General features: G+C 49.2%; 1 protein-coding gene across 1 annotated transcript in view; it reads left to right on the top strand.

The window, feature by feature from the left end:
* The window catches only part of IGHMBP2 (immunoglobulin mu binding protein 2), a 46,784-nt gene that overhangs the window by 1,961 nt on the left and 29,434 nt on the right, over positions 1-15,389 (top strand). Inside the window, 5 exon segments of the mRNA XM_009892436.1 lie at positions 2,066-2,235; positions 4,105-4,297; positions 5,031-5,128; positions 12,956-13,119; positions 13,518-13,718. Of these exon segments, the coding sequence (XP_009890738.1) occupies positions 2,066-2,235; positions 4,105-4,297; positions 5,031-5,128; positions 12,956-13,119; positions 13,518-13,718 (826 nt within the window).

Here is a 15,389-nt window from a genome sequence, read left to right as displayed (position 1 = left end):
CTGCCCCTGTACCATGGATATGGGGCAAAGAGATGACTGCAGCTCTAAATCAGGCAAGCACGGCCCTGGGGTACCGGCCCCGGCGGGGCCTGCTCTCACCTGTGGGAAACCCCGAGGGCCCCTCCCCTGGGGCCTGCTGTCCCCCGTGGGAAACCCTGACAGACATGGCTCTAAGGTCTTGCTGTCAGCTGTGAGAAAACCTGCTGACTCACTCCTCTAGGAGCTCCTGTCACCTGTGGGAAACCTGCTGTCGCCTGTGGGAACTGCTGCTGTACTCACTCCTGTATAACAAGCACCTCCCAATAGGAAAGCCACCCTACGCGGCCTGCTCTAATCTACGGGAAACCCCGCTGCACTCACCCCTATAGGCCCCGCTCTGCCCCGTAGGAATCCCTCTTAGCCTCACCCTTTAGGGCGTGCTGTCACTTGTAGCATCCAAGCTGACGTCAGCAATGCCTTGGGGCTCCCCTTCTCCTCCTCCAGGCCCTGGGGGGTGCTGGGACCCCCAGCTCTGCCCTCCTGCCCCGCGGCTCGAGCTGAAACCAAATCCCAGCTGCCTCGCGTGGATTCAGTGTGCCGGGGAGGGTGGCGGTATCGCCAGCTCCCCCTGGGTTGTGTGGGGCCATGTCGGGGCACAGACACCCCCACTTCTGTGCCGGTAAGGCCTGGCCTTACCCAGCCCCAAGGACAGAGGGTGCCAGGAGACATGACGAGGCCATCCCACAGCTGCCTGAGGTTCCCTGGCACTTAGCTCCCTACAGACCAACCTAGAGGAAACAAGACAAACTGGGGAACTAAGGAGAATAAACCTGGGGGATTTGCTTTTTTGTTTTATAGAATCGTGGAATGGTTTGGGTGGGAAGGGAGCTTTAAAGGCTATCTTGTCCATGAGCAGGGTCACCTTCCACTAGACCAGGCTGCTCAAAGCCCCATCCAACCTGGCCTTGAACACCTCCAGGGATGCGGCATCTCCCACCTCTGTAGGCAACCTGGGCCAGTGTCTCACCACTCTCAGTGTAAAACATTTCTTGCTCACATCTAGACTGAATCTTCCCTCTTTTAGTGTAAAGCCATTATGCCTTATCCTATAGCTCCCCTCCCTGATTGAGAGTCCCTCCCCGGCTCTCCTGGAGCCCCTTTAGGCACTGGAAGGGGCTCTATGGTCTCCCCGGAGCCTTGTCTTCTCCAGGCTGAACACCCCTAACTCTCTCAGCCTCTCCTCCCAGCAGAGGGGCTCCAGCCCTCTGATCATCTTCATGGCCTCTTCCGGACTCACTCCCACAGGTCTATGTCTCTCCTGTGCTGAGGGCTCCAGAAAATAAAGAAATCACTCCAAGTGATAGTGTGAAGCAAACACAGCTGCTGTGTCAGACTTTGGCCCCAAAGGACAGCAGTCTGCAAAGCTGCTGCTTTGTGCTGCATTTTGTGCCATAGTCACTTGCAGCCTGCAAGTCTGTGCCAGACACCCGCTCTCCTTCCCTATGCAGCCGTGTGCGTGGTGGTTGTTGGAGGTCAGCGCAACTTCGCATAAAAAATGGCAAATCTTCAATTTTAGCACTTTTGTGTGATAGGAGAAAATTCAGGTTATTCTCTCCTGGGCTGTGAGCCCTCGGTGCCATGGTTTAACCCTAACCAGCAACAGGACCATGCAGCCATTTACTCACCCCCTGCCCAGTGGGACAGAGGAGAATCAGAAAAAGGAAACCTCATGGGCTGAGATAAAGACAGTTTAATAGAATAGCAATGGAGGAGAAGATGATGATAAGAATAACTATAACAGAATATACACCCAGACAGGAGAGAAGAAAACACACATAAATAGATGTTACCTCTTTTCCAGGCCCTGCAAGCATCGCCCCGTTTCCCAAAATAAGTCTGTGGAAGCCAGTCTAGTTACATCACTGCAAAGTGATCACATAAGCTAACACTTCAACAAGCTGATGTCTCTTTTGCCATTGTCCTTCCCCTTCTTTTCCATCTCTCCCTTTTCCTGTTTTGTCTTCTGAAGCTTTGAATCTCAGCTTCAGCCCAGCAAATGGTTTTCATGCCTGTGCGTTGTTTCCAGGGCATGGCAGGAAAGCATCTCCCTGAAGGAGCTGCAGCGCAGAGGCGTCTGCTTGCTAAAACTCCAAGCTGCCAACCAGAGAACCGGCCTCTACGGACGGCTGCTCATCACGTTTCAGCCCAGAAAATATGATTCAGACGCCGAGCTGCCCTATAACAGTTTCGGGCCTGGTAAGTCATATTCCTGTTGGTGCAAAGTAGGTAAAGTAAGAGATAACCAATGTCTTCTTCCTAACGTCTTTCTAATGTGATATTTGTAAAGACTGAGTGATTGATACAAAAAAGGAAGGGAGAAAATGTTATGGCTATAGGATGAGTCTCAAGAAAAACAGTCTCTTTTCCCTTCGGCTTGTTACGGATATGTATGTTGCAGTAGGAAATAGTGCCAGTGATTAAAGTGCTGGCTCTCCTCCTGAATCATTAAAAACAAAGCCCTGGTCTCTTGTCTTAAAGGATTTCATGGCATTCTTTGTACAAGCCAAAGTGTTCATGCTTATGTCTTGCGGTAGGTAAGGAGGTTTTGTCATTTACGCTTTAACTGTAAAATGGAAAGTGGATTTTCCTTTTCCTTCCTGAGCTGCCATATTTCCACCCTTACCTGTACTGTTATTTTTGGCAAGGAAGAGGAAGAAGTGAAGTATATACCATTACTAGTTGACACACCTGGATTTCTATTGGAAATAAAGGTGTTAGAGAAATAGAGGCTCACCAGTACACCAGACAGTGCCCTTTTCACTTGTGTCTCACCCTCTGCTATCACTTTCATGAAAACATGACCAGCAGTATCGGAGCTGAGCTGTTGCTGGTATCTGAGGAAGGTGAGGACGCTGTCTGCCATGTTGTAACCAGCTGTGCAGGCTTGGCCCTCGGAAGAACTTGGGTTTCACTGTGAAGTAGTTCCAGTTGAGTCTGCAGTATGCCCTCTATTTTTCCCTGCAGAGACCCTCCTCTTTTCCTTAAGTAATGAGGGTATTTATGGCTTTGCACTCTCCAAAACTGGTCCACAAGAGAGAAGCTAGCTGCACCAAATAATTGTCTTGGTTTAGTTTGCTAGATCACCGTGTTTGCTAAGCAGGTACATCACAGGGAACCAGACTGTTTCTGACCCTGGTCAAACCATGGCACTATTTCAAAGTGTGTTCAAGTTTGGTTTGTTGATGCGTTCTTTGTCACCCAGGCCTCCACGCTGCTGATCTTTGAAATAAATGACTCTGCAGACAGGGGTCCCAGCCTTAGGGTCGCAGCCTTGAGAGCTTCTGCCAGTGCTCTTCAAAGAGAAATAACATTGCCGTAGCAGTAAATTATTCCTGGCATGCAAGCATTTTAACGTAAGAGCCGATGGACCTTACAGAGCAGAGCTTCCCATAGTCTGTAAATCTGAAATTTAATCCTCAATGAATGGGAGCCCCAGCTAAGTTACAAACTTAGTCAAACATCCTTGTTCAAAATCTCCATTTCATCATTACACTGTGTAATTCGCCTCTCATCGTCTCACAGTGACTGTGAAAAGCTGTAGCAACTCCTTAAAAATCTCTGGTCATTCTGAGTTCTGCTGACTGGCATATAGCAGTCATCTGGGAGGCACCTATTGTCACATCTCCTTGGCTATTATTTAAAAATAAAAAGGATGTAAAGTGGTTTGCCTGAGAGTTCGGAGAAGCCAGGTTTTCCCAAAGTCTGTGTGAAAGCACGTTGGCTTTCTGAGCAGCTCTGGCTGTGGGGAGCACTGCTGGTCTCCCCCCCAAGACCTGTGGCAGCTGGCTGTCTGAAGATAGCTGGGTAGTCGCTGTCTAGCGTCTTCTCACTGCTAATTGCCCTTTCGTTCCCTCTGGCTGAGTGCTGGCTGGTAGCCAAGAGAGGGATATTCTCCTTCATTACGGGCTTGACACAAATTCTGTCCTCGGCAGGAAACAAGCTGTGGTTGGTGTCGGTGGTCCCGCTGTCTGCATTGACCACGCTTGGTTACTGATCTGCCCAAAAGAGCTGCTTTTCAAAATGTTTGCCCTGCTTCACGCCCTCTCTTGAAACTTGTCTTTGCAGGGGACATTGTGGGCCTTTACGATTCAGCTGGCCAGGCTGATCCGCTCTCCACTGGCATTGTAACACGGGTCACCTCCAAAGCAGTGACTGTGGCCTTTGAGGAGTCTCGAGATGGCATGCTGAGCTTGGACCGAGAGAGCTCTTACCGCCTGCTGAAATTAGCCAACGATGTCACCTACAACAGGCTGAAAAAGTAAGTGCCGCAAGGTTGCAGTTCACCTACAGTCACTCTGCTCAGGAGTGCAAAAGTCAATTGAAAATTGCCAAGTTTATTCTGGAAAAGCTCTTCTGAGGCAGATCTTGGTTTACTTCACTTGGTTTCTCTCCTTTCCTGTCTTATTCCTCTTACTCCTATAGCAGCTCCACTGAGGGGAGGTATCCACCTTTTGGAAGTGCCTTCCTTTTTCTGCTTGCTAGTGGGGGAACCCATTCCGAGATAACCCAATTGGATATGTTATGCTACAGTGTCACAACAGCCTAAATTTATCTGCTTGCTGGCTGCTATGGCCCTGCTCTTCCCTCTTCCTCTCCTGCCCCTCATCCCACACTCAGTTACATATTTTTGTCCCGTGTTGTATCACCTCTTGTGCTCATTGGATTCTGTGTAGGACCTTTTCTGTTCTGGCAGGAGAAGGGAATAGCTCTTTGCTGCATTAACGTGCTCAAAAGGCACGGCACAGGGTCTGATTGTATCAAACTGGAGTAACAGTAGAAAGTGAAAGTCTGACCAGCATAAGGGATGTGTGTGTGAGCGTTGGGGGATGCAGCAATTAGATAGGATTAGTCTGTTGTGGAGTTAACGTCTTTCAGCTTTGGAAGAGTTGCATCTGTGCCCAACGTCTTCTGTCACTGGGCCCCAAGGTGCACAGGAGTCTCTGAAGGAGTTCATGCTGTGCGTGTAACCTGGCTATTTTCTTCTTTGACAGAGCTTTAAATGCACTAAAGCAGTATCACGCTGGTCCGGCCTCTGATCTCATCAACGTCCTCTTCTGTTCTTCTGATCCGAGTGCATTCAGTGAAACAAGTAAGGATGTTTCTTTATAAGATTTTATACCAGACTGATGGCAGGTGCTGAATTGATCTTTCTAGAGACATTTTCTGCACCCTTAGGGTCAGAGCCCCGGGACCTCCCCAGCCAAGCACCCACACTGAGACTGCTACTGGGTTTAGTCTGCCTTGGTACGTGAAGCTGAGTTAGGCGGTGGAGAGCTGTTTTGGATGGACTGGTGACAGCAGTGATGTTGCTGCTTTTACACTGGTTTAAGCAAAGATATAGAAAGTTATTGTGAGGAAAGTGGGGGAAACACTCCCTCTCCAGAGCAATCGGTGAAGCCTGAAGTTCCCTACCCACAGGTTAAGGGCTATGCGCTCTGTCCCTGCCCAGTTAGGAGGACGCTCACCTCTTCAGATGTCACATCCTACAGAGGCAGAGAGCCAGAGCGCTAAGTGATGACTGTGCAAGCATTTCCCACCCTGTGCTGCCATGACTCCTCTTCCAGTCTTCCAGGTCCGGTCCTGAGGAGGGAGCTTGTGGTCTCTCAGTTCAAGACCCATTCTTTGAAATTGCCCACGGGGACACAAATAACTCTGGTCTTTGTGAAGCTTTTATCCACACCAAACATGCAAACATGCATCTTGCTTGGCTCCAGGGAGGACCTGAGTATTCAATGTGAGTAATAAGGGATGTAGCAACTGGCAGCATTGAACACTTACTTTTCATACTGGTTTATGGGTCACTGGACGCACTTTGCTCCTGTAAAGACCCTTGTCATCACTGGAAGAGAGACTGTTCAGTTAGCTCAGGCTCACCTCTCAGAGCGTTCCGAGTAAAGCTGAATTCTGGCATAAAACAGGCAGGATTTGTAATGTGGGAATTTGTTTGCACACATTCATGAGTCTGAAATTCAGTTTAGTTTATGAGGCATTTCTTATTTGCTTCCTGCCCCAATCCCATCCATAAACTTCAAAGATCAGAAACTGCCAGCACTGCTTCTATATTGAAAATCCAATAACTCTGCCTTCATGGGAATTAAGTGATTGTGGAACTACTGCAGTTTGGAACGGCATGGGAACAGTTGTATTTTTATTTTTACAGCCTTCTGATTGTTGTGTTGGAGATGCGCAGGCTGCTTTGGTTTCATCAAATGCTTCAAACTTCACAGCCTGGTTTTACCAACAGCTGTCAAAAAATTGCATATAAGTAGAATCCCGTTTTACTCAGATCTTTTTTGATGTGAGTCTTTGGAAAAGTGCAAGATGCAATTACACAGCTTGCCCTTTCAGAGAAACCATGGGGAAACCAGAGCCTCTGATCAGCACAATATCCGAGTGCTCGGCAGCCGCTAATGAGTATTGTCCCTTGCCAGAAGGGAAATATCATCTGGGCCGCAAAAATCAGGGAACGAAGGCAGAGGGTGGACTAAGCTGCCTAGCAGGATCGGGCTGGCGGTCTAAGCAATGCAGAGAGCTCAGGTCTCTCCCCTCGCTGCTCAGCAGCCTGCATGGGGTGACGCCATCCATCCCTGCCTGCTTCCTTGCTGGCCAGGGTTCTGCTCCGTTTCCTCCCCACCACAGCTCCTTGCGCTCTGTGCTTGCCGTTGCAGCTTTTCTTACTTTGATTACTCGATTTGGTCGTCCACAGTGGTTCGCCTTTTCCACATACACACTCCCGTTGCTCTGCAGTACACCTTCAGGCTGGGCTTCTCATACTGTATACCAAGGATGAAGAATTAATGTTACTGTGAGTCATATCTCCATAGTTCTAAGCACTGAGCTTAGTCTGAGTGAAACCTTTTAGCCTTTTGGCTACCTACGGACCTTGATGTACTCAGATTTTTAATATTAAATAAAAGAATTAAATTTTAATGAACTAACTTTCCTAGGAGCTTCAACTCTGCTTTTTCCCTAGTGGTAGCAGAACTGCCTCTCTAAGGAAGAAAAATTCCTTTTCACCAAATTGCTCAGGTATGCCAAACTAAGCAGAGAGATGAATCTTACATCTCCCCAGCGCTGAGAATATTGATCGATAGAAACATTCAGCCACGTTAGCCAGACAGAGGAGATGCAATATGAGAAGGCAGCATATAACCTGAGAATAGCAGAATGCTCTGGCAGGGTGGAAAGGCCTTCCATTTACCTTCTCAATTTGTAGCTCCTTTCTCCCTAACCAGAAAGATGTTATACTAGTCAGGAATTAAATAACAATGACTTTAACTTTAAATAGGTCCCACAAGGTGGCTTGAACGGCCAGCCTCCGCTGAGTTGAAAGGGAGGGCACTCAGTAGCTGGGTGGAGAAATCTTGTCTCTTACACTTACACGATGGCACGTGCGGTTCCCCAGGTGTCCTGTACATCTTAGGACACAGGAATGTATAGAAACTCACAGATGTGGGGACTGTCTGCGAAAGGCAGCCAGTGTTTCCCAGCTGCATGGTCTGAGACAGAAGGGTAGAAAAACCTCACAGCATTTCAGGCTGCTTCTCCACGGCATAGTATCTTCTTTCATGACCAAGCATCTTTTAGCCTGGTTTCTTAGGGAGATGCTTTCCTCTATCTGTCTCATCCCATCCACTATCGGATTTCAAACAAACCCGTCAGGAGTCTCGGAGTTAATAAGTTCTGTACATCTCATAAAACTGGCTGTCTAGACACACGTCTATATTAACACCATTCCAGGATGCAATATAAGCTCCACTTCAATCAGAAGCCCATAAAGCCAGAGGGGGGAGTGAGACCATATAAACACCTGGCCAGAGAAACAGCTAGCACTGACACTTGTGCAGGAAAAGAAGAGGAAGGCTCAGAGTAGATGAGATCCATACCTAGAGGGGGAGCATTTGTCCCTGTCTTCTGTACAAACGGCAGGGAAGAGCCAAATTACAAGGAGATGGAGAAATAGAAGGTCCAGTGGAAATCATAAGCACCCAGCTCCATGCCTGGATATTCCAGGGTGTTCTCCCAAGGGCAAAATAGGCTCCAGCAAGTGATACATGCAGCAGCAGAATCCTAAATCTAATTTTTAAAATGTGGGGAAAAGAATTAGAAGCTTCATTTTTCAAGCGTGGGAGTCTCGGGGCTTTTAGGTGGGTTCCGATACCACTGAGCGTTTTCATAAAGCCTGTAGGGACTTGATGTCAAATCGGTTAGAAACTGGTCAGCAGGTTCAAGCTTTCCGGGGTGTGAACTGGAAGGGCAACAGATAGACAGCAAGTCTGGGCAAGCTTCACGTCCTCAAGAGTGTGCGCTGTAGGTACCCAGGCTGCAGAGTTGAAATGCAGAACACTCACCAGTGCCATTGAAAGACGCAAGGTGTGGTGGTTCTTCCCAGCAGCAAAGCTAGTGGAGGCCGAATGCCACTCTCTGCGCCGTTGGTGCTTTCTGCTGGTGGGTCTTTTCCAACTTTGAGCCTTGGAACCTGGAGGGAAAAGGGAAAAGCATCTGATTACTTTTTATTTTCCAAGAGGTTGGTTATACAGGGTGTCTTTACCGCATACCCGACTAGACTTAAGTTAGCCTTGCGGCCTAACTAGTAAATAGCTTTTAGTTGCCTTTTTTTTTTTTTTGCTGGGCTGCATTGTGATCTTCTCCTGACTGGATCGCAGCTGCCTGGGTTATCCTGGGAGAGCAGGCTGCCACATGCTGCGCCTGGAGGATCTGTATTAAAGTCTGTGTCATCCTGTGAGGGTGCCTAAATCCAGTTGCTGACCGATTAGGTTGACGAGCAGTCTGATAAAGCCAGTGGAAACATGGTTTTGAAGTAGTTAGTGGCTGCTGGTGTCTGACCAGCGCATGATACTGGCTTACTGAAAAAAACAGCAGTATGCACAGGAGGGTAATGATGACAAAAATAATTTAGTGCCCTTTTACCCAACTCCTGATGAGTGGCAGAGTTGCTGCTGCTACGCTAATTTGCACACAGCTGTTTCCCACAGTGTCAGGAAAATCCTGCTCACTAGTGGGGGGTGAATCCCTCCCCGTAGTAATGGGTACAGGCATGACTCCCACTGGAAAAATGTCCTGGAGCATATTTTTGGGGAGTGGGCCTATGTGAGATGGTTGTCAGTACGGGGGGAAAAAAATGCCAGGCTTTTGACCCTAAGAAGCCTGAAGTTGGTTTGTACCAGGCTCCTCACCCCATGGACTTTACAGGGAAGAGGAAATCTCACAGCTAATGGGTTCTGGCACCGTTGCTACTGCAGGGGGCTCGGGTTGCCCCTCTGGGTCTAGCCAGGAGTATGTTTGGGCTCAGGGCTGAGCAGGGCCAGGCCTGATCAATGTTTTGGGATCGGAGCTGTGAGAGGCAGCCAGGGGCTTCAGGTTTGATTCAGAAAGCTGGTGGCTCCCCGTGGGCTGGTGAGTGGCAGGGCTACGCTGGAGGCTGTCTCTCCTGCACAAAGGGCGTAGCTGAAATGCTGCTGGAGATCAGGAAAAATGTCAATGCCCCTGACAAGCCCACAGCCCTTGCAGGGCCAGCCTGGCCAGAAGGATTGTATTCGCTGAAGTTGTGCATTGAATCTGTGCTTTTCACTTCTCCTGAGCTGCTGGGATTGTGTGTAGGTTGAGGCGTTACCCATAGCACTGCACATCAAAGCCGAAGTCCTTTCAAAACACTTAAAGATGCAACTCAAAATAAATATCCTTGGAATAACACAAAAACACTCGACGGGCTCTGGGAAGAATAACCTGTGGAGCAGTCCAAAAGAGCATATGAAGGCATCACCAGTGAGCAAATGGGATCTGCAGCTAAGAATGGACTGGTCCCCACCACAAAGCATTTCCAACCCTCACCTTGCTGCCTCCAGAAAGGTAACCAAGTGGGAGAATAAGCTTTCTAAAAGGCAAACTCTGAACTGAACAGGAGTTCTGCTTCTCTCAGACTCTTTGGGAAGCAAAATCCAGAAGCCCACCCGTAAGAAATGCTCTGCTTGGCTCTCTTCCACTTTAACCTTCCACTCATGGCCCAGAAGCAGGTAGAGCTTTCACACCAGGAACCTCCTACAAGAAACCCTTCCCCGCTCTCAGCTGCTGTCTCAGCATATCCGCAGGGCCCCTGCTCCTGTACATTGAGGTGGATGTATAGAGAGGCCTCGCTTGCCAGCAGAGGCCAGCATTGCTCTGCTTGCCGGATGGACCCGGTCCCTTTTCTTGCAGAAATAAGGTTATGCCTTATTGTAGGCGTAGTGCTGTGCAGACCACTAATAGCTACCGGCTCTCTCCTGTTGTCCTGGCTGGACAAAGTGAGGGAGCGTTCATCTCTGTGCCCAGACACTGGCTGGCTCACGTGGAGCGCAAAAGGCATGGCGTATATCTGCTTATGCCGATTGCTGTAGAAAGACATTTGAAGAGAGAGAGAAAGAAGGAAGAAAAAAGCCTAGTTAGAAGTGTCCCCAGTAACAGCTGACCCAGCAGGCAGAGCACTGGGGAGGCACCAGGGGTTTCTAGCAAAACTTCCTCGGCTTCTTGGCACAAGTTGCGTGCACGTGACAAGTCACTTCCAAAATCTCAAATGCTCCTTGTCCCTCTGCCGTGGGATACCTGTTCTCATCACAGGGCTGTGCAGAGGCCCTTCAGATCTACGGGGAAAACTAAGCAGTCCAGACGACTCAGCGGCCAAATAGTTCATAGGGAGAGTTCATAGGGAACGTTCCTTGGTTCAGGCTTAATTACCCACCTGGATTTTGTCCAACAGTCTTTGGCTGCAGTTAGCTTGTACTGTAGAGGAACTGGTCCGGTTTTCTCTTGGTGCATGTACACACTGATGGTGTGGAATATGCTTTGGAAGGTACATTGAGAAGTGAGAGGCGTCCAGCTCTGGAGAACTTGAGCTTTTCCTCCCAGGAGGGACTGTTCCCACCTGTGTTTGGTGCAAAAACCCCTTTCCTAGACTTGAAAATCACCCTCCAACCCACTTCTTCACCTGGACTGCTGGTACTGTGCAGAGAAGCGTCTCAGTTCCTGGAAATGTTGTTGGAGGACCAACTTTGATGGCCAAAGCAATCTTTTTTTTTTTTTTTTTTTTTTAAAATTCAATGCTACACTCCCAAATCAAGTTACACACCAGGGGCTGAATGACCCGCCCAGCAGCGAGACCCATGCCTGCCAGGCCCAGGGATGCAGATGTACGTTTGCGTCGGGGGGCTGAGATGGACAGCCTTGGGCAGAGCAGGAGGCAGCAACGCAGCCTTGATGCCACAGGGCTGGAGCTGGATAATGGGCATCTTCTGGGAGCATCTCTGCAAATCCTAAACTGATCGCTTACAAGGAGCTCTTGGGCCAGCCCTGCTGGAGTGGATGAACTGCACTTCTTCAGGTGAGCCTACTTAGAGCCCAGCTAATAGATGGAGAAGAGCTTAGAGGAGCCACAGCATCCCTTAAAAGGCTCTGCCCTCCTCCTCACCACTAATGTGCCCAGCCCAGAAGAGAGGCACATTTCCCAGCCTGCCCACACAGCAGCTTTTGGCAGCGTGTGATTAAAAGGGAAGAGGGTGTGCATGCGCGAGGAGAAGCCTGTTTCTGATCTCATTCCTTGAGCAAGGAAATATCAATGACTCCTACGTCCCGGCTGTTCCTCATCGTGGGAAATGCCTTTCAGTCTTGAAGCTGTCCTTTCTTTCTTCCCAGGCCCATGGGATGCTGCCTGGTCTTCTCTTAGTCGTGAGCACATGAACGCAAAAATTGTGTATGAAACAAGATGCAGGTCAACAGGAAAAAGTACCATTCGTCCTGTTTCTCTCCTCCTCGCCAGGCATCCTTTTAACAGATGTTATTTGTTTAAGCTGGACACCTCATTTAGTTGTGCTGCTTCAAAAGTCAGTGCCAGAGGTTACGGGGGAGTTGCACGCAAGTTAACCTGCCTAAAACCAGAAGAAACTTTCATGCTTTTAATCAAGCCCTTAATGCAAAGATAGCGATAAAACACATGATGCCCAGCAGGGAACGATGCCCGGAGATTTGTCTTACATAAGCTTTCATGGGAACATTATTTTCAGTAAACCTCGGTGTAATGAGTCATCATCCCTGCTGTAATTAACTTCCATAATGAACAAGGAGATTAGCAGCAGGATTATGGGGGATGAGAATAAATATGGGTTTAAATGAGATAAATCTGGGAGGTAAAAAGCAGCTTGTGAGAATTCAGTCTTCTGCAGTGAAACCAATTCTCTTGTAATGCAATTTGCATATTCTTTTCTCTTTTCTCCTTTCTGATCATTAAAGCCCAAACTAATTTTAGTTTTCAACATTTATATTGCCAGTTTGTATCTTTTTCCTGCCTTCTTTTTCAGTCGCTGTTGAACAATACAGGACTGCTCTTTTCTGCTGCTTTTTCACTAGTGCTGCGTTGGGTTTGTTAACTGGAACGGGAGCGATTTGTTTGCAAGATCAACTACTTCCCTCTTTTTATTGAAGGTTTACTAAATACGCTTTAAGGGGCTCACCCTTAAAATAAACCCAGAGCAGCCTCCACACCCAGCAGATCCTACACGGTTGATGTTATAGCAAGGAAACGCCTCTTTAAACACTGAAAAGTTCCAGTAGAGACTAGTTGTGTTCACAACTGAATGCTTGCTCCTTCGGAAAAACAGGAGAGTGGGAGATGGAAGGGGAAGGACACAGATGGAGGACGGGCAGCCTGTTCGTTTTGAAGCATAACTAGCCTTACTTTTACCAGCCTGGGCTCTTTTAGCCAGCTGGGTGGTACAGTGTGCCTTCCTCCCCGAGAACGCTATTCTCATTATCAAATTGATTCGGGCCAGCTACTGAGAGCTTCTTATTTGTATTCCTGGATTTGTGCTGCTCAACAAGCGCCCAAGTTAGGGCTGAGGTCCAAATGAATCTCCTGCTCTCTCCTCAGAGCCTCTAAAGCTTTACAATGACTCACTGGACGCATCGCAGAGGGAAGCTGTCTCCTTCTCACTGGCCCAGAGGGAGCTCGCCATCGTCCACGGACCACCTGGCACAGGGAAGACCACTACACTGGTAGAGATCATCTTGCAAGCTGTACAGCAAGGCCTGAAAGTGAGTATCGGTGGCTGGACTGTAGTGACAGTGGTCACCTTGGTTTATTTTGGAAACTCATTGGGCTCCACGGTAGCTGGAGCGGATGCAGCAATAGCTGTGTTACGCTGCAGAGTCAGGCTTGGTTTGCAAGGACCAGGGAGTTTCCCTTATCACCTGCAATTAGGTACAAATTGGAGCTTCAAAGCTCGGGTTTGCTATTTATTGAAGACCCTGCACTTGTGCTTCAAAGCAAGGTGACAGTTGCCTTTGGTTTCTGGAGGCTGTGGAGATGTCAGTGATTTATTCTCCATAGACACTGGTGTCCCTCTCTGCTGAGTGTCTTCCTGCTCGGACACTGTTGCGCCAGCGTTTTGCTGCCCTTGGCAGTAACCACCACTCGGTTTCTCCCCTTGCAGGTCCTGTGTTGTGCCCCATCCAACGTAGCTGTGGATAACCTGGTGGAGAGGCTGGCTGGCTACAAAGCCCGCATCCTGCGGCTTGGGCACCCCGCTCGCCTGCTGGAGCCCATCCAACAGCATTCCCTGGATGCAGTCCTGGCCCGCGGCGACAATGCCCAGATAGTGGCGGATATCAGGAAGGACATCGACCAAGCCTTTGTAAGTGTCCCTGCAACGTGCCCCACCTGGGTACCTGAATGCCAGCTCTCTAGATTCCCAGTGCCCGGTCTGCTAGCCAGGCCAGCTGCCGTGTCTCTAGAGTTAAGGAACAACTCTGCCACTTCTTGGTTGTTCTCAGAAGGCAGTCACTACGGCCAGGTGCTCTAGGTTGCCCCAAAAAATCAGTGGCTAGAGGCAAGGCACGGTGACTAGTTCTGATGTGAGCCATGGGCAGCGTTCAGCCGGCCTGCACCCTGCTTCAACCTGGTACTCGGTTTGGGCACCGCGAGCCCACAGTGATGCTCCCAGTCTGGATCTTACTGTATACAGGCGGGGGTAGAACATTGGTGGGCATGAGCCTCTCTTTGTGGTCAGTCGACAGTAAAAAGGCCACTTCAGGGGAGAGGAAAGAAAAAAAAAAAAATGGTAGTGCTGGGGAGTGACAGTGACAGTTGGAGATGTGTGCGGCCTGGATTAATCCGGTTTACTCCTATTGGGAAGCATTTAACCTGGCCTTGGAGGAAAGGAACTGGGGAGCCAGCCTGGCAGTTTTAGAAATGGGGAAGGCTTCCAACCTGAGAAGGTGTCTCAGAGAGCCTCTCTGCTGGGGGCTGCCTGAGCCTCCTCGGTCCCCTGCCACCAGGGCCCCTCTTCGTCTGCTGTGGAAAGAGCTGAGGGCAAAACTCCTATCTGAATTCCTCATTGAAGTGGCAAAATCATAGTCATTGCTGCTGCGTGGGGAGATGCTGCAGTGCCCTGCTCTCCAGATTATGTCTAGCATTGTTCATGCAATCCTCTTCACCAGAGAGCGAGAGAAACATTCACATCATTAATTCACTTCCTAACGAGATGTCTGGCTGTCCTGACACTCCCTCCCACTCTCAGCCACCTCAAGTAGAAAGCAGACTACGCTTCAAAAATGCATCCTTAATTTCTTCTTTCACAACCTAATTTTCCTAAACTTAATTTACAAAGTCACTCTTTTACTTGAGATGATAGGCTTTGATACTAATTAGATCCTTCCCCCTCCCTCCCCCTTCCGGCAGCAGCATTGCCCAGCAGCCGTGTTGCAGATGTGGCCAGCTCCAGAGAGATCCTGTCTCGGCCAGAGGTGCAGGAGGGCATCTTCATACCCCTGCACGTGTTGTGGCATAGTTGGCCCTCCTCTTCAGTAGGGCAATGCACCGTCCCTTTATGAAACGATGCAGAGCAAGCACGGCTTTCACCTCCGTGAGCATCACCCTGCAGCCACCACCATGGCAGCAGCTTTGGCTTTCCCAAACGTAGTTATGCATCATCCAGCGGTTCCGCTGCTGAGCGCCGGGGGAAGTCACTTAGCAGATGAGTTGTTCTTGCACGTAGTGTAAGGGAAGGAGAGGGCATCCGAGGGCTGGGTAAGGTTGTGCTTGTGGCTGAGAGGCACGTTCACAAAGGGTGTACTTGTCTGCCGGGATGGAGACCTGGTTGTAGTCACAGCTCTACGCTGAGTCTTTTTACTTCTTGGTTTATTTTGCATCTTTCTCACTAGTGATTGATTCTCCCTTTCTTCTTCTTGGGAGGCACTTTGAAGTGTGGGAGGAGGTTTTTTCCACTACTGATTTCCACAGTAGAAGGGGAATTAGGGAGAAAGCAGAGCCTTCAGCACTAAGGTCTCCACCTGCCTCCTCCCTA

The sequence above is a fragment of the Charadrius vociferus genome, unplaced genomic scaffold (assembly GCF_000708025.1).
Source record: "Charadrius vociferus isolate BGI_N301 unplaced genomic scaffold, ASM70802v2 scaffold1039, whole genome shotgun sequence".
NCBI classification, from domain to species: domain Eukaryota; kingdom Metazoa; phylum Chordata; class Aves; order Charadriiformes; family Charadriidae; genus Charadrius; species Charadrius vociferus.
Note: the sequence above shows the minus strand (reverse complement) of the source record. Positions and strands in the feature narration are given on the sequence as shown.